The sequence below is a fragment of the Anarrhichthys ocellatus genome, unplaced genomic scaffold, assembly GCF_004355925.1.
Source record: "Anarrhichthys ocellatus isolate YVR2014 unplaced genomic scaffold, GSC_Weel_1.0 scaffold5, whole genome shotgun sequence".
Classification (NCBI taxonomy): Eukaryota; Metazoa; Chordata; class Actinopteri; order Perciformes; family Anarhichadidae; genus Anarrhichthys; species Anarrhichthys ocellatus.
Genome location: NW_022280035.1, coordinates 14,086,030 through 14,111,601, shown reverse-complemented (window position 1 = coordinate 14,111,601; position 25,572 = coordinate 14,086,030). Strand labels below are relative to the sequence as shown.

At 42.7% G+C, this 25,572-nt stretch overlaps 1 protein-coding gene across 5 annotated transcripts in view; it reads right to left on the bottom strand.

Annotated features, from left to right (window-relative positions):
* Positions 1-25,572, bottom strand: part of LOC116382022 (forkhead box protein J3-like) — a 56,554-nt gene that overhangs the window by 13,910 nt on the left and 17,072 nt on the right. For 2 of the 5 annotated variants that reach the window (XM_031844673.1, XM_031844674.1), the window contains exons 4-12: positions 19,502-19,576; positions 15,966-16,049; positions 12,255-12,356; positions 9,713-9,877; positions 6,393-6,606; positions 3,716-4,003; positions 2,297-2,386; positions 754-1,026; positions 118-246 (exon numbers count right to left, since the gene is read on the bottom strand). In XM_031844673.1, coding sequence (XP_031700533.1) covers positions 118-246; positions 754-1,026; positions 2,297-2,386; positions 3,716-4,003; positions 6,393-6,606; positions 9,713-9,877; positions 12,255-12,356; positions 15,966-16,049; positions 19,502-19,576 — 1,420 coding nt within the window. Of the gene's footprint in view, positions 1-117; positions 496-753; positions 1,027-2,296; positions 2,387-3,715; positions 4,004-6,392; positions 6,607-9,712; positions 9,878-12,254; positions 12,357-15,965; positions 16,050-19,501; positions 19,577-25,572 lie in introns of those variants that run through there. The other 3 variants (XM_031844676.1, XM_031844675.1, XM_031844677.1) reach the window with 3 other exon arrangements.

Here is a 25,572-nt window from a genome sequence, read left to right as displayed (position 1 = left end):
ACACACACACACACACACACACACACACACACACACACACACACACAAACACACACTTGCATGGATATAAACCTGCACACACACATACACTCTTCACTTCCACCTGCTCCTCCTGACCTGCTAAGAGAGCGATGGAGCAGTCACCTGTCATGGTGGGAGCTGTGTTGCTCATGGGAGGCATGTGGGGGTACCCTGGTGGGCCCATCAGAGAGGAAATGCTCTGTCTCGAGTCGATGTACATGTTCCCTGTGGGAGAACAGACAAAAGGCCAATGACTAACTGTCAGATTAGTATCCCGGCTTTCACACATGCCTATGCAACTCTGCAGAACACGAGCTGCGATCGCCTTCGCGCACAGTTTTACTGCCATATTATGCTAAGCTTGAGAAATCCTACAGATTGGGCTGGAATTCCCACTGGTGAAATGTCTCCTCGTCTCCATATCTTTACTCCAGCTGCCATGAAGCCGACAACATCCACAATTCTCTTGTAAATCTATAATAATGAAAACAAAGGCACAGTGAGGGGAGAGACTGTAACTCAGCTCACGTCACAGCAAGAAAGTGCAGAAATCTTGCAAGAGAACGCCTCCAGTCAAAGGTGGGAGGTTTAAAATACCGTTCTTAAGAAGAGGGGAATATTGTATTTCTTTACTCTATTACATTCATCTGACAGCTGGAGTAACAACTGAGATAAACTCGTAAATTACAGCTTTTGTATCTTGTATCTTCAAAGCCTGCTCTGTCTGCTGACCCGTGCTGATGTGTTGGTGATGTTGGTTGTGCTGCCCGTGCTGATTGTGCTGGCTGGCCTTTGGGTGCATCGCCCCGTGCGGCTGAGCCGGGTGCTGCGGTGCTCCAGGTGGCGTCGAGTGCGGGACCTGAGGTTGCGGGTGGGCGGCGCCCACCGGGGGGATGACCCCCGTAGCCGTGAAGAACTGGTTAATGGAGGAGCACAGGTCGGCCATCTGAGCGGCGTCCAGCGACCAGTTGTTGAGCTCAGCCTGCCGCATGCTGTCCTTCAGACCTGGCAGACCGACAGAGACACAAAGATCGACCTGAATGTCCCACATATCTCACAGCTTCAATATTAGATTGTTGTAATATCTACATTTCTAACTTTTATTTTGACTGTAAAACAGCTTCACCTGCAATTTCTGTCTGTTTCAATCGTTCACTGAAGCAACATCACACTCATTAAATGTGAAAATATCCAGGATTTACAAGGTTATTATTATATAATTAATAAGATATATTAAGCACTGATTCATGAATAAGGTAGAATCTGATTCTTCTTGAATCATATCCACAGTAACATGTCCTTTACATCAGACTAACAATGCTTCAGTCAGAAATAACTTATTCCAGGCAAACACTCCAAGCACCTTACAGAAAAACTTCATATCAGAATCACAAAATCATACGTAATCAACATCCAACTAATGTAAAATGTACTGTCACTATTGTTCCACCTAAATTACAAGCGCTGACCATCACTTTGACAACATGCCTGTTCACATTTGGAGACGGAGAACGAGACCCTGAATAACACCTTCTCTTCTTCAAACAAAGACACACCTAAGCTTCCATTCACAACCTGCTGTCTGATATTTAAAAAAAAATCAAATTCCCAATGTGCCTGGCGTCGACAGAGACGAGACGCTCGGCCCCTGCTCTTTGGAGGTGAGCCAGAAGGATGGCATTACGATGGTGTGAGGGAGGTCAAGCGCCGCAGGAAAAGAAAAAGAGAAAGAGAGAGAGATAGAGAGAGAGAGAGAGATAGAGAGAGAGAGAGAAAGAGAGAGAGAGAGAGAGAGAGCGGCAGCGGGGCCCGTGTGTTGTAAGACCAGCCATCGCCATCCATCGTGTGTGGATGTTGCCGGCTTTGTGTGCTGACCGTGATAAGAGGCTGTTACTGAGCCGGGGCCTAATTGGATTATTCACATCATACAACTGGAAGGGAGGGAGACAGTGTGTGTGTGTGTGTGTGTGTGTGTGTGTGTGAGAGAGACAGAGAGGGCAACCTCTCAGATGCAGGATAATGACTTTTATTAGGGCTACTATTACAACACTGGATGTTATTATATTGGGCCTCAAGGGCGAATGTATGTATATGAAAGCTCAGAGAGGAATCGTAATGGTTTAATCAAAGTAACTGATCGGCATAATAAGCATTATATCAATTCTCACTGTGTCAAAACAGGCTGCAGTAGACAGCTTCATCATTTCAGATGCTGTTTACACTGATGGCTCTTGGTGGTGCATGTGTGTGTGTGTGTTTACAGGATGTGTGTTACCTTGAAATGGGGAGAGGTCTACATCAGCCCAGTTGTAGCTGGTAGCAATGCGGCAGCTCTCCTTCAGCCAGTCCAGATTGGGGTACCAGTCTGGGAGAGAGACCACACACACACACACACACACACATACACACGTTCAAAAATGTTGTTGTTCAGTCGTTTGTAAATTGAGCACGTCACAAGTTCCCCGGACCCCAAGGTGACATCTACAAAATCGTTTAATTTACAATTATAAATGAAACCGAAATTAATCAGTTATCAAAGTGTCAACTAATTGTTTCAACACTAAAATAAATACAAGTTCAGTGTGATCAGTGTGGCAGCGTTAAATTATCTGAACTAATCCAGATTAAAAAGTCTCAGTAAAGTTCTGCAGTCAACCACAAGGTGGTGTGACTTCACATTGAAAAATGCCAGCCACAGGTTTGCTCTTGGTAGAACAAAATAAAGGAAGATGCCTTCCACCGCCTTCACCACCGCAAACTAAACAACACATTCGGATGCCGTGGATCAAAGACTGAGGGATTGCTTTCACTCATCCTCTGCCTGGTTGAGGGGAATACTAACCTAGATAAATAATATCTGAAGAGTACCTTCTTTGGCCTGAGAGCTGTGTTGCCACAAAGGAGACACAAAGGGAAAAAAAAAAACCCAAAAAGAAAAACAAAGACTGGGAATATGAGCAGGATAAGCCTCGGTGAAGCTTTGGAGATGCCTGTCTGTATCAGCACAGCCTCATAATACCAAATGCTCTGGGACCTTACAGAGGAAAGAATATAATATAAATGCAATGAGTCCGTGCCGAGACAAGCCTATTCGGATGTTTAAGGTGAATTGTATTTACACCAATGTTGCTCTGGGAGTCGGGAGGAGAAGAATCATTGTTCGCTGCTGAACAGCATCAATATCTAGGAGACAATAAACTATACCGTACACTTTGTAGCTTCCTTTCACACAGAGAAATCAGCAAAGAGGTTTGCAGCAGAGCAGAGAAATAGCTGCATTGACGTTACGAATGTTGATGTTGGATTATATTTCCAGTTCGTGGACGCTTCTAAAGTTGCGATTACACCTAGGAGACTGATGTTAGCGGTTCTCCCACTCAGCTGCTTGTATTAATACTCTATACAATATGCTCAGTACGTAGTGCAATATGATGTGAATATCATTAATAGCCATAACTCATGGAAACAATGGGATTTCTCAATCACAAGATTGTTATTGTTCAATAACTCTGGGTGTCGCATGTTGCTGAAGAAAACTCTTTTTAGTGGAATGTTTTTGTGTTTATAGCGTCTTTCTAATTAGTATGATGTTTTGTCTTTTTTGATACTGTGCACTAGGTGTCACCAGAGCCAGACATTTCCAACGCCTGCACATGAAAACCGTATACCGTAAAAACTGCGGCTCTGTTCTCACCTGTTGAGGGGCAGGTTTGTCCGGTGTGACTCTGGTGGGAGAGAGACGGGTGCTGCTGGGAATGAGCAGGGTGCTGTTGGTGTTGGCCATGCTGACCGTGCGCCTGGTGCTGACTGTGGTTGGAGTGAGGGGAGAGGTGCTGCTGAGGGTGGTGGGGGTGGTGTGACGTCTGACCGTGGTTGTGTTGGTGGTGGTGGCCGACGCCGTTTCCCGCACCAGGAGAGTGCTGGTAGGAGCAGGCGGTCCGGGCCTGCTGGCTGGAATCACCAGGCATACCCATCAAACCTGCTGGAAAAAAACAAAACAGACAAAGACAAAAAAATATCACGGGTGAGGACAGCAAACAAGAAAACGACAAAAATTCAAACAAAAAAAACTGGAGGCTTGGTGTGACTGAAAATACTGTTGATCTGTGGAATATACATGTACATTCAACCCTCACGTTGCCCTTTTAATCTGACCAAGGTATTTCTGCAGCTTTTTTTCCCACACATTTACACCCACTCATGTTTCAGTGTCACCAGCTACAGACTGTCTACGACTCTCTCTTGCTTTCATGCCACTCAAAAGGTTATTTTTGGCAAACCAGTATGTGACCTGAGCCACAGCACTGAGGAGCTGTTTTATGGTTTACTTCCTGGTGCATATATATCATAACAGAATATTCCTCATGCCCATCACCCAGTAGGGTTACAGTTTTTGGGTGATTTTTGGGTGACAGAGCCGATTGAATTAGGTTTCACTTTCGTTTACACGTTAATGCTTGTTGAACAGATGTATTGATTGGGTATTGGCTTTTACTCGCAAATATTTTATTGCACCAACAGTAACGAGCGTAATTGCCTTCAACTCCAGTATTCTGGTTCACTTCACGGTCTCCACCGCAGAATCTTTGCTCGCTGACGCTTCGTGTGTGTGTGTGTGTGCTTGTGTCTATGTGTGTGTGTGTGTAGTTGGATGAGCTCAGCCCGACACAGAGAGCAGAGGAGATGCTCGCTGCAGCGTGATAATAAATAAACACCAGTAACGTCGGAGCTTATCAAAACTCCGGTCTTTAATAATTCAGCACCGCGGCACGTTTGATACCGATCTTCTTCAGATAACAAAAAAACACGAAAGGCTCTCTCTAGAGCCAGTGTTTGGTTTGACCGCTCTGGGCTGCTGTAGAAACATGGCGGTACAAGATGGCGGACTCCGTGGAAGACAACCCGATCCCTATGTAGATATAAATGGCTTTTTCTAAGCTAAGGAAAACACAACGATACTTAGTTTCAGGCACATAGTTATTAATATCATATTCCATTTCAGCCAATTAATCCCCCTAAATGTTACGCACTGCTCCTTTAAATGTAATGTAAGTCGAGTTAAATGTAAATGATTGTCACAGCAATCAACAATCAATACTGGTTAAATATAAAGACAGAGATGATGCAAAGGTGTGGCCAGCAGAGAGTGCACTATCGTCAGAAACTTATTTCCTTTCCATAACTACATTTATCTCTTTTGTTGAGAGTCTTTGGACCTTTTCTTTTATCTGCTGTTTCATGACTTATCACCAAAAGACAGAGAATGCCCGAGCAGTGACTGTTAAGATCTCTTCAAACATCAGAGGAGCGATACAGAGGGACTTGAGTTTTTCTTTTTCTGACCAACAAATCATAACGAGGCTATCTGAGCACATCTCAGTGAGTAACTTTTCCCTCCTGCCGCCAGGGAGTTGTTAGGCTTGTATCGTGAGTCTTTTACACCCCCTGCTATTATTAATTTGATGTTCATTTTGTCTCCATTGTTCAAACTGACCTGAGTCACTTACAGTTTGGTGTGCGGTCTTCGGACTCACTGTAGTTTTTCAAAGGACGCGATGAAGTCCGGGAGACTCACTGTGACTCAAATACTGTGACTTCCTGCTAAGCCTCACACTTCAGGGACCCTTTCAAAGATCCACTAAATCCATTTTCTTATTCACTTTCTTATTGAGTTGTCTGTATCATCCCCCCCCCCCAATATTTTTCTGCGTGTGCACCCCTGACCACAAAGTGAAGGGGACCTTGTCAGACTGTGAATACAGGCAGCAGTTATTGAGCTCAACAGAGCGCATCAATCTCCACGCTTACATAACTTACGTGGATGTGTGTGTGTGGAGACGAAAGCGAAAAGAGGGAAGGTGATAGGAGTGTGGGGGGGGTCGAAGTGGAACGAGGCCTGGTGACCTGAAAGCTTCAGGAAGCAATTAGCAAGATGCTTCACAAACTGTAGAACCAATCTAATTAGCTGCTATCAAAGCTGCGAAACCCGTTTGCTCTGCTCGACCGTGGATGTGTTTGTGAGTTTTTCTTCCTTCTTCTGTAGAATTCTTCCTCTTAATTGCCTTTACTCAATTGACTGAGCGAGTCGTAAAACGCAGATATGCGGAACAACAGGTTGTTTATTAAAATACAGTGGAGTAGGAGTAGAGTGTGATGGAGGTTAATACTGGAATGCTTTTAGTGCTGTGACAGCAATGTTAAATTCTTAGCATTTCATTAGGAGCTTAAGCTTGACAGCTAATTATGTGCATGACATAGAGGTCTACACGTTGTTGTTTTTCCTGAAAACACATGCGTCAATTAAGATGTTTGACGGGTACACATGAACAGATACACACTAATCCACATGCAAAATGAGGGTCGACACCCACCTTGCTGTGAGAAGGACTGCTCAAAGACGCACTTGTACAGACTGCGGAAAGAAGAGCTGAGGTCCTCGAAGTCTGAGAAACAGAGCTGCTTGTCCCGGGACTCCAGGACGGGCAGATCGTACTGGGGCTGTGGGGGAGGCGGCGGCGGCAGCGGCGGCTGGGCGGGCTGCTGGAGGCTCAGGGACTGGGACGAAGGCTCTGAGTGGCTACTCACCTTCAAGACAGAGGAGAGGGAACAGACATAGAGACTGTGAGAGGTAAAAAAAAATAAAAATACATCAATGAAGGAATCGGTTTGAAAAAAATACATCAAAGGCTGAATTCACACGAACAGCTCAAAGTGTAAAGCCTGCGGTCAGTCTGACATCGGCACTGCATCAAGAAAAACATATTTCAATAAGACCAAGAAGGCCATTGCGCTGGTACAATGGGAGTACCGGGGGTCTGGGTTTTTATCATAAACAAACAGAAACATCATCCATTAAAGCACTACAGTCACAAATAAAACATGGCGATGTGCACATTCCTGGTCGGTAACTGTTCAGTCATGACACAAAATTCGAGGTTCTCATCATTTATAGCAACAGTTTCAGTTTGGGGATGCTTTGACACATATCACAAGCTTGACACAGACTGTCCCTGAGCTCACAACCCCCCGACTTACATAAACATATACTAACACATAACGAACAGCTACAAGCTAATACAGGAGGAGGCTGTGGAGGTGGAAGGAACCAAGTAACTGCACAGATTTAATGACCAGCAAATGTTTATATGGACTGTGCATGCATTTTTATATATATATATATATATATATATACACACACACATTGGTGTGGGCTGCAACCTGTCTAAATTGAGAAACCTGAATTTAAATTGGGAGAGCTGCATCGTAAAACGGATAAAAAGTAACATTCAATACTTTTCACATTCAGTTTCAAGAAACTTAATTTATTTTCCAATTGTACCATTCAAATTAAATTTTCACATTAATTCTATTTACCAAATAATTTTTTCTTTATTCGCTAGGATTATCATACCAAATTAAATTTCACGCAATTAAAAGGGAATCTTGGCTGCCACTAATTTCCTTTTCGTATGAACACACAAAAACAAAATCCACTGCTTCAATTTTCTGTCTCCCATAGTGATTGCTGCCTGTCTCCCTCGACCCTCAATCGTCTCATCCTAGCTGTCATCTTCCTCACCATCCACCCGGCAAACACAGGCAATTTGCTGTGATCAGTGTGCCTCTGCAGATATAAGCCGACTTAGCATGACGCATCCCCCACACGTCTACCTCCAACCCAGTAACGGATGCCTCTCCGTCAACTTTCTTGGTGTCTTTGAGATCTCTGCCAGCGATGCCACTAGTAATCACCGTCAGTTAGGGGGGGTATCACCTGTGCCAGGTAATGAGGCAGAACTAACCCTGATCCCCCTGGACCAAACCGCAGATGAGGTCTGAGGCGATGGAGGAGGAGGGCAAGGGATGGAGGAGACGATGCAGGGAGGAGGAAAGACGGCCTCCAGAAATGAGAGGTTAACGAGATGAGATTGCACTGACCTTTGCTAATGCAGGTGGGAGGTGAGTGGGGCAAAGTGATTGATGGTAAAAGGGTGAGCAGCTGTTACAAGGGGAAAATAATAAAGAGTTGGGACTTCTCAGCACTCCTGTCATTTTGGACCAAATGTTTTTGGGCTGAGACTGGCCTTAAAAATTGTGTTATATTTGGTTTAAAGGGACAGAACACAAACACTTTGACAAACATGTGAAATGCAAAAGTCCCCATTAACGACTGAGATCTTCAGTCAACTTTTATTTTTTTTGAAAGTGTCCAGCTGCCAATTTAAGTAAAACCTGTTTGCATCTAAACCTGTGACATTTTAAATTTAGAGATCAAATCAAATTTTTTTGTCAAAAGCCTTTCTTATATAATGGACTCCTTCTCCAGCCATATTTTCTGCAATTGATCAGCTGGGGATGAATTGTTTGTTGTAATAAGTTTCCTTTATAAAAAAAAGGCGACTCGTTATCGTCTCACACACATCTGGCCAAATGTCTCAGTGCGTCTGCGGCCTGCCAAGTCCCGGGTGTACTTTACGTCGGCCAAGCCCGTAGGCACCAGTACAGTAGATGACATGAGACGCCTTGATACAAATAAACCTCGCTGTGTGCGAGTATGTGAGTGCAGTAAATGGCAAAGAGACGGGAAAATCTAAGTGTGCAACTGCAGGTTAAATATGTATTAATTAATCTGGATTTTATTGTACAAAATTTTGCCCCTTTTGTCTCAAAGTCATTCATTCTGGAGTGGTCAGGCATCGTTCATATTCATCAGAGCCGGTGAACTGTCAACACGAAGAGGGAGGACTCTGATGTTTCATCTTTTTGCTCGACAGAGGCACTTCTATGAAAAAATACCAGCATTTGCTACAGGTTTAGCATTTATTAGTGCTGGTAGACCTTGAGGAGTGTGAGGGGCCGCAAACAGTATTGATAGCTGGCTGCCAAACAAAAATTGAACATTGAACATTCAACAACAAGCAAGAGAGTTTTCAATCAACCTGCACTTTTAATTGCATTTCCACAACTCTGAAAAGAAAACAAATATATATATATATATAAAATAATTACAAACATCTTTATGGGTCTCGGCAATTTGATTTGTTTGGGGAGCCCAAATAAATTCTCCATATAGAAAACATGCATGTCTCTGCATGTCAAACAGCAATAAAATGGATATTTAGCAAAACATTTGAATTATTTAGCAAGAGAGCACCACTAAAATCTATGATTTATCCAGGTTAAAAAGATATATCAACGTGTCTGTTCATGCCATCTGCTTAACTCTACTTACATTGTACAGAACAATGCAAGTGTCATCTAAGCACACTAAATGTGCTCTGCAGAATCCAACTGAATATATATTTGCTTGCAAAGTATAAATGTGACACAGAGCTCCAGCAGTACTGTAGATCCAGCGTACATGTCGTTAGCTGGTAACCACCTCCTCAGTCTGCTAAGACACCTTCTGTACTGGCTGAGAGTGTCTGAACTGGTGACTGAATCATCCGGTTTATTTCAGAATCAAGTGAACGTAGTAAAAACTTTTAGTTTGAATGCTGCCGGTTGAACGTTTGCCAGTTTGAGATAATCATTGAAAAAAAGAAGAAGAAAAGTGGGAGACAGTGTCCTTAAATAAGGGTCTGTAGCAGTGGCAGGTCAGCTGTTGTTCTTGTGCAGACAGAAATAAGAATAGAGATATTTTCCTTCAGCAATCATTAGACTGTCACCCAAAATAAAGAGAAGAACTTACTGGTGTGTAGCTGTGTACGTTGCTGCCGCTGCTGACGGCAGTGTTCAGGTTGTTCAGGTTGTTCAGGTTGACGGATGCCAAACTCTGCTCTGAAAGGCTGTTGCTCAGGCTGCCCAGACTACCAGGACTCTCGCTGCCTTCTGCCTCGGAGTTGTAGAGTGCTACCTACACACACAAACACATACACACACGATCCATTTATTGTTAATGTGACAATAAAGGCAAATTACACAGGGCCAAAATGTTGAGGCAATGCTCCATATTAACTCCTTCTAAAGGTAGTGATTTGAGATGTTGTAGTTCCGCTCCTTCATTTTGTCCATTCGCAGACTTATCTCCAGCCTAAAGTGAACTCTGTCCACCTCAACACATTACCCAAGCACCATTAACTTATGGGACAACGCATGAGGAAATATGGAAATTAAAGTGCTGGTAAATGCAAATTGGTCAGCACGGAACGTTAACTAATGATGATCTTTCTTCCTTGAACATGGCGATTTTGATTAAATGTCGCGACCCAGAAACAAATAGGTAACTTCAGAAATGACTTTATTGTTTCAGAGGAAGTGTACTGCATGTGGTCTTCTGGTGACGGATCACAAAGCTTTCAAAAGAAATGCCTCGGGATCATGTTGAATCATGTTTTACTTGTTGTCTTTGACTGCCAGTACTTGTGAAGAAGAGCACCAGCATTACCTCCAGGCTACATTTAATTGTATAGACAAATGTGAAATGATAGCCTCCGGGTGAGAAAACAGTAAAGGCTCTCTGGGGCGGTGCTCTACCCTGTAGATGTTCTCGTAGCGGAAAAAATAAGCATTTTCAAAAGTCGGCTTCGTTAAGTGTTAATCGTGAACGTTTTCTGTTTTGGTGTATTTGGGGACATCTGAGTGAACATGTAATTCTCCTTGCTGTGTTACTGTAGTAACGAGGAAATAATTATGTGGTTTATGAGAACACTTAAAGTCTATATACATTAGTGGAAAAAAGGAAAAACTGATCATATAACACCTCATGATGTCTCTGGAAAGGTTTCAACTTTGTGTTTTTTTAGACTTGGCAGAGCTTCAATTTCTAGGAATTTCAGATTTCAAGTAAAAACATTAAAATATCCGAATTAAATAAATGATTACTTTAACAATCATGCATAGGGGAAAAAAACCATTTCTGTTATCCTAAGCTCTTAGTATTGTCTTATAGGAATGTCTTTTTCAGAAGAACAGGCACTCTCCATTGCAGACAGAATATTAGTGTGCAAATGTGTTATTAAAGAAGCTCTGATGCGCTGCTGTGCCTGCAGGACGCCACCTGTCTGGATGTGGGCGGATATCATTGACGCTGGCATCATTATCATCAAGGTCTTTCTCTCCTTGCTCTGAATCATTTTTTTTTTCTAAATGTATAGGGATGGCTGAGATAAATTAAGTTTTAATCTTCCCTTTGGTGAAAACAGAATAAGTGCAAACTGACATGCAAGAGGTAAATTACAGCAAACTGTCGCTGATCTCCTTGGCCGTTGATGATGTCCACCTCTCACTTTCTATTGTCACATTTTTAAGACTCTATATGTCTGTGGATCTAACAAAACTGTTTTGCACAATAATGGTATTTACGCAAACTATTTAGATTCAGATTATATCAATCTATGCATGACTTTGTTATTAACTCTCTACAATGTCAAAATGAATGAGAAATACCTTTAACTACTTCCCAAAACCCCAAAAGACAAACCTAGAAGTACAAACATCAGCAATTTTTCACTGTGCTTACTATCTTTAGTGGATAAATGATTGCAGCAAGTGAATACATGGCAATATAATGATGGTGATGAAATCATTTTTAATTAACAAGAGCATTAATAATCTCTAATAAAAGTGTTTCATGTTGACAAATTCTAGGAAGTATGAGTCAAAATGTGTGAAAAGAGCAGAATGGAGAACTGGAATAAGCTGTCAAGTCCAGACCTTCACATTACGTCTCGAACCAAACACTCAAGAGTTATGTGAGCTGCTGCTGTGGGACAAATGTTCCTCTTTGGTCGGGGTCAGACGAAGAGGTCACGTACCACACATCATCATTCTCTTTGTTTGTGTGTGTGTGTGTGTGTGTGTGTGTGTGTGTGTGTGTGTGTGTGTGTGTGTGGCAGTTCAGACAGGCGTCAGAGGTCCCAGTCGCTACTTAATCTCTGACCCTTATACAGACGGTCACACCCAGTTTAGCTTTTTAGTCTGCGTGTGTGTGTGTGTGTGTTTCAGTACATACGTTTGTGTGTGTAAGTGAGGACCTGTAAAATGGTATTTGGATGTGTGTGACCACTCTGCATTGTTTGACCTGGAAGACTCATTCTGCTGCAAGTACGTCTGACATCCAGTTAGTAATCATTATTAAAAACTTCAACACATTCTTCTGAGCTGCAAGTACAAATGACTACAGCTTCTTGACTAATTCATCTGTTAACAATCATCATTACACATCATTAGGACAGGAATATTCATGAGACTTAAAGGGCCACTAAGTCAAACGAGAGTAGCTGGTGTCGTACCTTGTTGGTTACAGCATTGATGGCCAGAGTGGGGGACGCCCCTCCCGACATAATGCAGTCCATTCTCAGAGACTCGGACTCCAGGCTGTAAGGAGTTGATGCCTGAAAGTAGAGGACAGAGGACTGAGAACGAGGACGGAGACACCAAACGAATCTGTGAGTGTGAAAATATTTAGCAATGTATGTTTGAAGAGGCATATCATTTATTTTCATTTGCACATTTTAAAGCTAGGGTTGGTAATGTTGAGAAACTAGCAAGAAGAAGAAAGTAGCTAGCAGCACCAGCTGCAAAAGCTGCTAAATCTAGCGAGAAAGTAGCCAAGTCGGCAACACCGACAGCCCGTTCCTTCAGGCTTCCCTCCAAAGCCACTCCCCTAAAATAATCATTATGAACTTAAACAACAATCACTGCTACTATTAGTACTCACAGCTGATTGTGTCAGTAGAAATGATGAAGGAAATTTAATTGGACAAATCTTATGAGAAATTTCTGAACGCTTGCAAATTCACGATTCTGTTTCTGAGGCTCCTGAATCAGCGCCACGCCCCCCCGCGCACCAGCTATGTGCACCAGTCGGGGCGCACTTCATTATAACGGCTGGACACTTAAACAGCCTGAAAAGTTGATACATCATTTGCACTTGATGAGATAAATGAACCCATCTCCTCATGCATTATTCAAGCATCTAAAATGGATTCAGCAGCAGTTCATTTTCTGCCATCCTCACAGAGAGCTGAAGTAGAGTTAACCGAGTGTGGGGATATGAGGAACTGTTCAAAGATCGATGAGGGGCTAAATTGACGACAGCAAATTGGGAAAAAAAAAAAAATCTAAATAAAAACGAGGACTTTTTTTTTTTCCTCGTCTGACTCCTTTCAGGGTTCAAGACAGCTTGCATGCCTTCCCAAACTGCTTACAGTAAGAGGATTGGTTGGTAACAATGCAATCTTTAATTTATGATAAACTCCCAGTGAAATGGGTTGTCGGTTCCCTGGTGGAGGCACTTAAAAAGAAGACAACGGAGAGGTGAAGAGAGGAGTGAGGAAGGCTTGTGGAAGAAGGAGAGCGAAAAAGGAAGAATAGGTAGGGAGATAATTGAGTGGTGACGGAGCGGCAGACAGGCAGACGGAGAGAGGCATACAGGAAATGAAAGAAAGTGATTATGCTGAGGGGCACCGGAGACGCAGCTCCTAAACTAAGTGTACACTGCCTGTCTACACATTTATACAATGCATTTATGCAGCTGCCGTTTAGCCTCGCTGCCAACTTCTAATCTTTTCATTTGCACAACCGCTGTCATCAGGAGACGTTAAAGACTTTGACAGTGGAGCCTAGGTGCAACAAAACCATAATAAAAACACTACCACATATTTAGCCCAGCTTTTTTTTTTTTTTTTTTTTTTCAGACGGTAACACCGCTATAAATCTTAGCACTTAAAACCTCCCTGTTTCTCTTTAGCCCATGTGACAGCCCACAATGTGTCTGCCAGCAGTGCAAGTGAGGCGTAAGAAAAGGGGTCGAAGGGCCCATCCATGTAAGACGAGATGACAAGGCTCTGAATTAATTAATGTTTGTAATAAAAAAAACGGTGAAGAAAATATGTCTAATGGCAGCCCCGGGGCCTTCTGTGGTAATTAACTGGAACACCAGCCTAGAATACTCTCCCTCCTCTCCATCTTACTCCTCTTACTTTTTTCCCCTCCTTCCCCTTGCAGCTCGATTTTCCCTCTCTGCTCTCTACCTTGAGGTCTCTTTTTTTTCTGCATCCTTTCTTTCACACTTCTTTCGCCCCCTTCTCTCTCTCTCTCTCTCTCTCTCTCTCTTACCTCAATGCTTTCTCCAATGAGCAACTGTGATTGTGCACTTTACTGCGCCACGCCTGCCTGAGGTCCCTGGAGAGGGCTAAAGCAGCGATACAGACGGAGAGAGAGAGAGAGGGAGAGAGTGGCAGACAAACAGACGCACAGAAAGATAATGATCAAGATTCACAAAGAGTTACGGAGACACGGGATGAGAAAAGAAGGGAGACGACCAGCTGTGCTGCACCATGATGAAAGACTCTACAGGTTTTTAATGCAACAACAAACACAGTCAGCTGTACATTCAGACAAACCTCAGTGGGTCAGAAGCTGCTTACAGAATGCAATGGAACAAAAACAGATCGGTATCTGCATACTGGAATCAAAGACTCCCATTTGAAATAGTTGCTCAATTGGTTGGCTGAAGGAAGGGTTGTCATGCTACTTAAAGTTTAGTGTCGATATGGGATGTTGATAAATTATGAATACTTATCATAACATCACCGAATTACAGTTTTATATGTTCTATTTATACGATCTCTGAGGTATTTTCTGCAGAGCATGAGGTGATGTCAACTCTGCAGATGTAGCAATATAATGGTTGCAGCTCCTTTAACCATCCAAGGTTAGGTGTTTTTCTAGACGCTACGGCAACTTCTTTATGGGTGCTAAATTCCAAATTTAGAGCATATTGAAAGATTGGCTCCACACAAGTCTCAAAATGTGTGTACAATATAAGGTGGTGGCCTTGTTTAATTGAGACTATAAGCTCTGGTTCTCATACAGCACGTGGTAGAGGTCCAGTAATAAGCGGGTAATATCACTCAAATGGCACGAAGCAAAGCTGGTGTCACAGATAACCCCTGCCTGTTCAACTCAGCCAAGGGAAAAAGGTGTACAATGTAATTGAGGTCTTTGCTACTTTTGTGTCTTCACAGAATCCTAATTACACAACCCTATTCAAAGATGGACTTTTTCTGGTCGACAATTAGACTAATGGAGATCATCCAAACAAGCATGACATGCGGCAAGAGACATTTATTTGTACCACAGTCAGGCAGGTATAGCTGCAGGTTTAAAGTCGTTCCACACAAAACTGCACAGTATCAATATATACGAAGCCTATCAACTCTAAGCCATACGTTCCCCTGACGCCAAATCCTCTTGGCTTTTTCACTTGGTATCACTGATCTAGCACATAATCACAGACTCTTTTCAACCGGGATGCAGAAGCAATTACCAAAACGGTGTCATCACACCACACAGCTTGGCTTTAGACTCTTAAGCTTTTTGCTTTAAAAGGCACCTTGTTTGCCTGCTGGTCTATCTTGGCATCATTATAGCCGGGGAGAAGGGGGAAAAAAGATTGGATCTGTTCCCACACAAACATTTCTGCAGCATCTCTGTTGACCTTAAATCAAAGCTTTGCCGCTGCCTTTTATTAAATAAATTCTTACGCTGCACTGTAACTTTTATTATTGTATTATTGTCTTATTCTATTTTTTCCTTGTTTATATTTTCTATTCTCTCTTAAATCACTGATTGTAATTTAAATGTCCTTTTCATAATGTGTTTCTTCTGCACTTTGTCTTTTGTTTAATGTAAAGTGCTTTGACTTGCCTTCTGAAATGTGCTGTATAAATAAACTTGCCCTTTTCTCGCTCTCTTGTTTTTTGTGACCACGGGCCTTCTCGCACAGCTACATCCTTTTGCCACTTTGATGTCAGTGAGCTTGAATTGGTGTAAATAAATAATAATAAAAAAATGGAAACTAACAACGGTTATTGAGATTATTGTTTTGCGGCAGCGACAGCCCAACTGAGCAGCGAACTGCCACATTACAAGGTTTTTAAAACAACCAGCTTTAGTGTTAAAAGGAAGATTTTATCGAGCGTTGTTAAAGTACTTACCCTCTCTCCAGAGCGCGGTCTCTTCTTTGGCCTGCTGGGTACTGCGTCTTCTTTAGGATTGGTGTCTATGGCCCAGTACGAACCCTGGAGAGTGACCCCAATAAAACAAAGAGGTGAGTCTTGTGTTTGATGGAAGATACTCTGCTTGTCATTTTTCTTGTTGATTTAGGTACACTTTCATATTCCTCTTATTTCTATTTGACTTAAATAAGCAGTCAGTGGTGGAAATTAAAGTCCTTAAATAATCACTTATATTTTTTTTTTTTGTATTTGTGTTACCTGTGAAATAAATACAAATATCTACTCTGTGTATTAATCATACAATTACTCATAAGGATTCAATATTTCTGTGTTAAAAAAGGTGTTTTCGGATCTGGATCTTTTATTGGTGTCGGTGGTCGAACAAATAGCAAGAGAGACACAGGTCAGAGAGCTAATCAATGAATACATAAGCAGCCTCCCATAAATATAACAAATATAAAATGAAACCTTCAAACTGTACAATTGTATAAACAATCCATACGAGACCAAACCTAACAATGTATGTGACGAACAAAAATCATTTAAAAGTTTCACAGCTGTGGACACAGAAGATCTTCTCAATCTTTGGAGCATCTTAACCTTAACACACAACCAACATCAAAGAGAAGTAACCTTTAAACATAAACCTCTGTCAAAGGGGACTTTCAACAACTCCCAAGCCTCCATGCCCACACATTTTGTATTAACGCGTGTGGAAATAAAAAAACATGACATCGGCCAGCCTGTGTTTTAAGGGTATTTACTGACTGTCAACTGACGACTGCCTGTACAGCAGCAGCACTCCGGTTGTCCTGTCCTTCATTCACCCTCGAACTGTGAACAAAACCCATTCCTGACTGCAAGCTCACCAATAGCTAAGCCAGCTAAGAACACACTTGTCCTGTTTTGGTAGAAGCTAACGGCCTCCCCACACCGCTTCCCATGTACAACTTTGTTTATTATCGCAGACGGCGCGCCCAGCTCCAAGCATGTGCGGACGCGTTCATATTAAATGCGCAGTTCGTTGCATTACTCTCCGAAACGCCAGAGGGCCGTACAGACAAAACGAAGAGTGAAGAAACAAACAGACAACGAGTGTAACCCATAGACTGTAGGTGTAACCGGCAAAAAGCCATAAACCAACCCTGCCGAGGAGGGAATGTAATTATCTGGAAACTCATATCTCATATTCATGGACTACTTTACTGCCTTTGTACGAGCCCTGTGAAGAAGCAAGTCAAGAATTAAATGCATTATGAAGAAATAAAGGTTAAATATTGATTTGGCTGGCAGAATATTTACCCAAATGAAGATTTTTAAGACCACCTGTTTCCAAGCATTTAAAACTGGCCTTCTTTGTATGATCCCCAGACATGTAAAAAGTACATTTATCAGTGAACTATTTGTGACAGTCACGTGACAGTCCGGCGAAATTACAGCGAGTACAAACTAAGCTTCGAGCGATCAGAGGTGAACGTGATATGAACCCTGCATCAAACACCTGGTGACGGTGTCACGGCTACTGTATGAATACTTAATAACTATAATCATCACGTAAACTACTCACTTAACACAGCCAGTAAAAACCAATTATGGATCCAGTCTCTTTAATTAACGTGTTAATCCTGTTCTTATTATTGGCAGTAATCCCGACATATGACAGCATAAAACAAGGCACTAACTTTAAAAGCTTCTTAGTGACCTAGAGGGACTTTAGTTTCTTTCAGAAACACAAACCAGAGTCTGACCAGTTCAGTTTCATGTCAAATATTTGTACGAGGAAACTATTTAAACCCTTACATTGTTACTGTAAATAATATATTAGCTGTGCTGTCAACTATTGTGTGTGCTAGAGTAATATCCATCCCATTCTTTACAATATTTCCATTTGTCTCTGGTGTATCTCCTCCTGTTGTGGATACTATTTAGACTCCTTTTCCCCACTTCTTTAGTGTCACTAAACAGAAAAAAAAGCACAGCAGAGGGATCTCTTGCATCTGATAAAACCAATGTATCAGTTGTTATTCCACTTCTCTATCCAATCTTTCTCTGGGTGTATTTTTCCTGCGGTGCACGCTCCTGCTTCGCTTCCCCGAAGAAATCCACTGCAATCCTTTTGATACACAATATTAAAACACAGCACACTCCAAACTAAAGACAATCAATGAGAGCGGAGGAAATCAGTTGCTTTTAGGTCCTTGATTTCCTGCCGGTCTCCCCCCCCCCCCCCCCCTTTCATTTTCCCTCTGTCCTCCCAGGGAGGTCCAAAGCTGCAGACAGAATTCAGGATATTCATCTAGGCCAGCCACACACACACACACACACACACACTCACACACACACACACACACACACACACGGCTCATCTCTGAACACCTCCCCCCCCTCCCCCCCATCCTTGCCTCTTCTCCTCCCCCTGTCTCTCAGTCCCACATCAGTGAGCAGTACACAGCCAATTAACGTTAGCACATGCATGATTTAGCTTCTCCCCGCTCTCTGTGGCTTCAAACAGAGCTCGCACATTCAACTTCTCCACACACAGATGTGTAGCTGAGGTATCGACCGCTTCGATCCACGGTGTGAATTAAGGGAATGGTCAGGTCCAAGTCGGGCTAATCACGGTGGAGCCGCTCTCTATGTATCTTTGCAGACTATAGGCCTCCACTCAAGCCCATGGATTGTGTTTGAATTATTTAAACCTTCTTCCCCCTAATTCATTTTTCAATGGCTCCAAAATCCCTGCAGCCTGGAGAACACCCCGCCTACAAATAAAATGAGATTTGAGCGCACGATGAAAAGTTTTGGCTTGTCAGTTTTTTGAAAAAGTGGTGGATTGCTTCTCACATGAACCCTGTGATGAGTTGAAAAGCAGACATTTGAGCTTTTAAAATTCAGCACAAACAAGGAGTTGACAAATTGTTGTTTTCAAAACGGTGCTGCTGAAGTGGCAACTGTGGTTCCTAACCACAGCAGTAGCAGTGGTGAAACATATCAATGTTTCCTCTGATTATGTGTGTGTGTGTGTGTGTGTGTGTGTTTTTGTGTGTGTGTGTGTGTGTGTGTGTGTGTGTGCGAGAGAGAAACAGGGCCTAATAAAGCATAACAGATGCGTGAACAGCCTCGTAACTGAAGGAGTGTACCTACATATACTTATTATTCATTACTCTCTGTAGCACATTATTACTTGGCAGAATCAATATCGGAAGAGCCGCAGAAAACGGAGAAAGCAACCATTATGCATTCAGGTGGTTCCGGAGCTACGAATTGCTTTTAAGTTCAGACAATCTGCGTGTGCGACAGAGAATCAGAGCAGGTGAGTGCGGTCTTTTGGGCGCTCCTATGCACGAGCGTGTGCACACACGTGCGTCACAAGGGCGACTCAACACGTGACAAGTAATCGCCGTCGCCGCATTTTTTTGTAAGCTGGCTGAAATGGGCTTGTATTTTCATTGTGCGCCGCACCTTAACTCAAGCTGAGCTTTTCAGTCGCGTTACATTGTTCAGGACATACTTACTTTTCCAGGGTCATCTTTGGAGCGAGGCACTTTGAGAAAACACTTGTTCAAGGACAGGTTGTGTCGTATGGAATTCTGCAGGCAGCGACAGACAGAGAGAGAAGGAGAGACGGTAAGGGGAAGAAAAGGGGAAGGAGAGAAGAAGAAGAAGAAACGGGGGAAAAACAATTGTTGGAGTTAGTTAACACTTAACAACAAATCCATTGTTTCTAACAAGTAAAATACATTTTCAGTCCACTGATTCTGGTCCCAGTCTATGTAAATTGCAACAGCACTTAGTTGCCTTTTTTCCAGAGAGAGAGAGAGAGAGAGAGAGAGAGAGAGAGAGAGAGAGAGAGGATATTCTGTCCCTTTATCAGTGGTTCACAACCTCGGGGTCGGGACATAAAATAAATAAAGGAAAAAATAAAAACAATATGTCTTCTTAACCAAATGTTTGCGAATCAGCACCTTCCAAGAAACTCACAGACATTATCTTGCCACTCTGCTGTATCTGATGTTAGCTACAGTTTGTTCTGGCTCTGGACCTCCATCTTGGCCTTTAGTGACATTAAAGCACCTTTCCACTGTTGTGCCGAGTGAAACGCGAGTCGTTGTGCTGCAGATGTAGACAGATGTCTTGATCCAAACTAAAGCGTATCTGTTCCGTCGGACAAACCTGAAACTGGCGATTGAAAAAAGGTGGTTGAAGCACATTCAATGTAGACAGACGGCAAGACAGGGAAGGGGGCAGGGGTCCGAAGCTGCGGTGCTGTCGGGTTGAATGCAGTTTTGAATATGTGAAGGGGGCGTGTTCAAGCAGAACTGACACAACACTGTTATACAATAACAAATTCATAGTTCTAGCCCTAATGAAGGGAAACCGACACAATTTGTAACACTTCCTGTTGTTTGTGGGTGTTGTGTACATGTGAAAAGAGGTAGAGAGAGAGAGAGAGAGAGAGAGAGAGAGAGAGAGAGAGAGAGAGAAAGAGAGAGAGAGCGAGAGAGCTCACAGCAGTGCAGGCTAACCTAACGTGAACCTGTTCTCCCTTCAGGCTCCCGTTCTCCACTCATCTGCTGCTGCTAATTAATACCACTGGGGAGGAGGAGGAGGAGGAGGGGAGAAGACAGAGGGATGGGAGGTATCTCTCTGCTCTTTCTCCTGAGCACTCACTGCTCTACACCGGCTTTGTTTCTCCAACAATAACCAACCTCTCTCTGTCTCTGGCATACCATAACAGCCTGGTCCACCTCTGCCTCACCCTTCCGCTCCCGGAGAAAAGCTTTACGGCTGCTCTACTTAGCGGGTCACTGGCTGCATGCGGCCGTCCGTCAAGGAGACGCGTGACAGTCGGGCGATGACAAACAGCAAGGAGGACTGCCACCAGCTCGGCACACAAAGGCAACCATCTGTTCCAGAAAACTTTCCTGTGGGAGGTGGCGTTGGATCATTAACATCGAGTCCAATCGTCCCTACAGCAGCCAGCCCGTCTAACTTTGCAAACCTCTATCTATGGTTTCTTTATTTACACACTATTTTTTTATTACCCAAGCACTTTTTGCACACCTGTGCACTACTTGCAATGCACAATCCGGTGTATTTCAGACTTTGCACACTCTGGCAATTTCACCTTCAGGCGTGTGTGTCCTCTATTGGGGCCGGGCGGTGTACCGAAAAGTTAAAATCTCATATTATCAATGAGCATTTGTTCATGTCATTAAGTATGATAAAGGTTTTTTTTTGTTATTTCTAGGATGGAACCGAAGAAAAAAAAATGGAATGAAAAACAAACCTGCCACAATTTTCCCACTCACATAGCTTCAGGGGCGAACATGTTCATAAAGGAAACTGTGTGTGTGTCTTTGTGTAGCGAGAAGGGAGCCCATCATCCTGGAGAGCATCAGCCTAAGCCTGCTTGTGCGCACATACTGGATACAATGCCTTCTTTCCTGCATGTTAAGGAAACAGTAATATCCCCTCACTGAAGGGGAATAGACATCATCAATAAATGTACTGATTAGCAGTGCTGTGAAGTAAGATAATGAGATTCACTGCTGTGTCCTCCTTCCTCCCGCTCCTCACCCTGCCTGATTAATGAGCTTATTGGTCCGGGATGAGGCCACGCCATTCCTGCCCAGCAGCTGATGGATCGCACCGTCGCGGGCGTCATGTCTGCGTGAAATGAAAGGAGGACATTGAACGACTGGTCCAACTCTATAACTCCCTCTCTCTATAAACACGCAATGTTTCCACTGCAGGACAATATCTCTAAATGGAGTAAATCAGTGTTATATATGCAGCAGTATAGCCAAATGAAAAAAATCAGCAATATCACAGTGTTAGTGTTTTTCATACACAACCAATCTTTGTATACAAAGCCTTAGTCCGATGATCACATAGCTAACCCTCCAACACACACACACATACCTTTCCGACATCGGATTACTGGAGTCCCTGTCCCACCATTTCTTCAACTTTCCGAGACCAACAATGCCAACACGCGCGCACGCACACACACACACACACACACACACACATACACACACAATGCCGGGATTGGCCAGCTGTGTGGAGGTGAGAAAGGAGCCAGGGTTTGAACTTCTCTCTATGGCTCCCTTTGTTTATTCTTAACACACCTATATGTCCCTTTAATGAGTACAACCAAGTGTAACACCATGGATGTCTTCCAGAGAAGCGACTGTCTGAAAATGTGCACCGTCACAGCCGTATATAAACAATATCCTGACTCCCTCGTCTCTACTTTTCTCTCTGCCTCGAGTGTGGCAGCTCACAACAAGTACAAACACTTAGGATTTCCCACTCATGCTGTGCATAGCTTGTTCAAACCTAAATAAACTCAAATAAAAAAAACACTTTCATTCCATCCACGACACTAAACTACAATTTATAAAGTGTAGTACAGATCCAAACGTTTCTTGAGACATATGTCAGACTGAATTTTGGGAAAATGTATGCAATACCACTAGCAAGACTACACTATTTCCATTTGATAACATCTTTGATTTAAATAATGTATTAATAATTGTGTATTCTAAGACAAAAACTTGCATATTGTCTGAGGTAATACTTACATTTTCAACACAATCTTATTGTTGTAAAATAATGATATTGTAAACCATAATTCTGCAGTCAAAATGAATAATGAAAATGAATGAATAACTCATTAATAATGATCTAGTTGAAGTTGTATCATCACATTAGATGGATGGATAGATAGAGTCACAAATGGAGATTTGACAAGGAGTGTGTATGAAGACATTGAATATATCATGTTTAGTGCAAACTAGAATGCACCCCGTTCATTGTTCAGTTCCCATAATGCCTCCCGATTTTACAGGACCATTTTTTAGAGATTGGAGATTAAGAGCTATGTTGCAGAGAAATAAGGTCAAACTACTGTTTTTACACAGTTATTAATAGATATGAGGCTTCGTGCATGCATGAGCGGTATCTACAGTAGAGACTGTTTATGTTTGTGTGTGGCTGCTGCTTAACGTAGGGCTCAGCGTCCTGGCGTTGAAGAGGTTAGTTACATAAGGCGGGCTTGATAAGCATGGATGGCTTTTTGACTAAATGCAATGTGATATAATGTGATGTGTGACAAAAAGTCAGGTTTTGGAAACTTGCTTTCGGGTGGAGAGGAAAGACAGAGGAACAGAGTGTAAGACTTTGTGTGTGTGTGTGTGTGTGTGTGTGTGTGTTTATGTTTGTGTGTGTTTATGTTTGTGTGGATCAGTCAGAAGCGTGATCAAAGAAAGACCGCCACGTTTGAAGCTTGACAGAAATGGTCGAAGAGGTAAAAATATGTACGTGTGTGTGTGTGTAGATGAGGTACGGTGCAGGTTGAAGGAGCCAGAAGGATGTTCTGGCCATAGGCAGGAAGCTTGCTGTATGTGTGTGTGTGTGTGTGTGTGTGTGTGTGTGTGTGTGTGTATGTGTGTGTGTGTGTGTATATGTGTGTGTGTGTGTGTGTGTGTGTGTGTATGTATGTGTGTGTGTGTGTGTGTGTAGATACGCCAAGGAAACAGGTCACACGGAGAAGGCTGAAGTTATATAAGCGGGTAGGTTTGGAAGATTTGGGTCATGGCAGCTGAGTTAAATAAAAAGGGGCAACACGAGATGGCATTTCCTCTAAACTGAATTAAACAGTCTTGAAAAGCTTCACAAGTCAGGCAACAACGCGTTAACAGTCACATTTTAACAAAACAATGCTGATGACACTGACATGGAGGGTTGGTGAAGTTGGGTGCACTGGAAACATACAATGCAGCCCAACTGGTATAGAGTGGCAAATTGGGAGGAAGTACTTTCGGCTGCCTAAGTTTCCAGGAGTGACAGTTCTATTGCTGTCATGTCTCCTCTGTTGCTCTCCCAAAGGTTCCTTCCTTTCTTTTCTCCCCGGTAAAGGGGAGTTTTTCCTGTTCCGATGCGAGGGTCCAGGGACAGAGGATGTCGTATGCTGTACAGATTGTAAAGCCCTCTGAGGCAAATTTGTGATTTTGGGCCATACAAAATTAATTGAATTGAATTCATTTTCTGCAGAGAAATGTGAGGCGTCCTGGTTGAATCATCAGCTGAGCAGCTGCATTAGGGAGATATCTGGTTCTTTGATAAAACAGTCAAAGGCAGAAGTGTGTGAGCATAAGAACTGAAGGAGGGAGGTCAACTACAACTCCCAAACAACATTTATGTGATAACAAAATGCTTAAAGGCCCTCAAAACATTATTTTTTTTGTCTCCATCAGCTTCTTTCTATGAGCTCTCCACTTAGCGAGTGGCTAAGTGGAGAGCAGGGCCGTCCTACAATCAGAGGGTCGGTGGTTCGATTCCCAGCTCTGCTAGTCGCATGTCGATGTGTCCTTGAGCGAGACACTTAACCTGTAGCTGCGTACGGTGTATAATGTGATAGAGTCTGAATTGTAAGTCGCTTTGGATAAAAGCGTCTGCTTAATGACTGTAATGTAATGAGACACGATGTTTTCCAAAAGAAGAGGGCAAACCTCTAACGAACAAAACAATATTGAAAACTTATGACTAAAACTGATGTTTATGTCTGCTTCAAATGCATTTGCTAAGTTGCTTTTTGTTTTTATCGATAAACAAACTGTTTTTTTAAATGTTTTTTAAATTGAAAATGCACATACAAACACAAGTGGATGGCACCAAGTGAGTATGACTGTGTTAAAAACTGAAATTACACTAAATTTGCCTTGCTAGCCTTTAAGTACAGACATTGATACTTTGCTCTTTTTGTATCACAGCTATTCCATATTTCAGACCCAAGTATGGCTTTTGGATTATTTAAGAATGTACAGGACATTAAACACAAATACAGATAAGTAAAATGCACAATCAACTGTATAAAGCTTAAGATGACAATTAAATGATGTTAGATTTTACAGCTGAAAAAAAAACATGCACAAAATACAGAAACTAATTCAAACAAAAAGGAGCATTGCTGTTTTGGATATGGCAAAGCCTCAGAGTAAGTGTGGCTTGGCAAGCTGTGACAAAAAGTCTGGAAGTCTCTACTTTGCCAGGTAAGACAGAACGGATGTATGTGGTTGTGTGAATCTCCGCTCAACTGTGCGCCTGCAGGGAGACTAAGGTCAAAGGGCAAGACGTTTGCTGGCATTGATGTATTAACCTGTAGAGGGCCTATGGAGTTTGACGTGCACAAACAAACAGACACACTCACAGCAGTATTCATGAGCTTCCCATGCCCTTCAAAGTGGATGCATACAGAGTCCTTGTGCGCCCACAGACTGAACAAGACATAGAGAAACGAAGAAAATGAGAGAAAAGGAAGGACGATATAGCGAGAGGGGATATATTGAGAGAAGAGAGAGGTTGGAGATTTTATTAACTTTCAGCTGAACCCATACAGTGCATGAAGAGAGGGTAAAATGTGGTAAAGTTTCAAGGTAAGGCAGAGGAGAAGGAGCTGGGGGGGTGCAAGAGGCACAAAGAAGAAGCGCTGGAGTCGGCTGGAAGAGGGAATGTGGGGGTACGAGCGCATGCGGACAGGTGTCTTAGATGTGAAAGTCTCCTGGGTTCTGAGCATCAT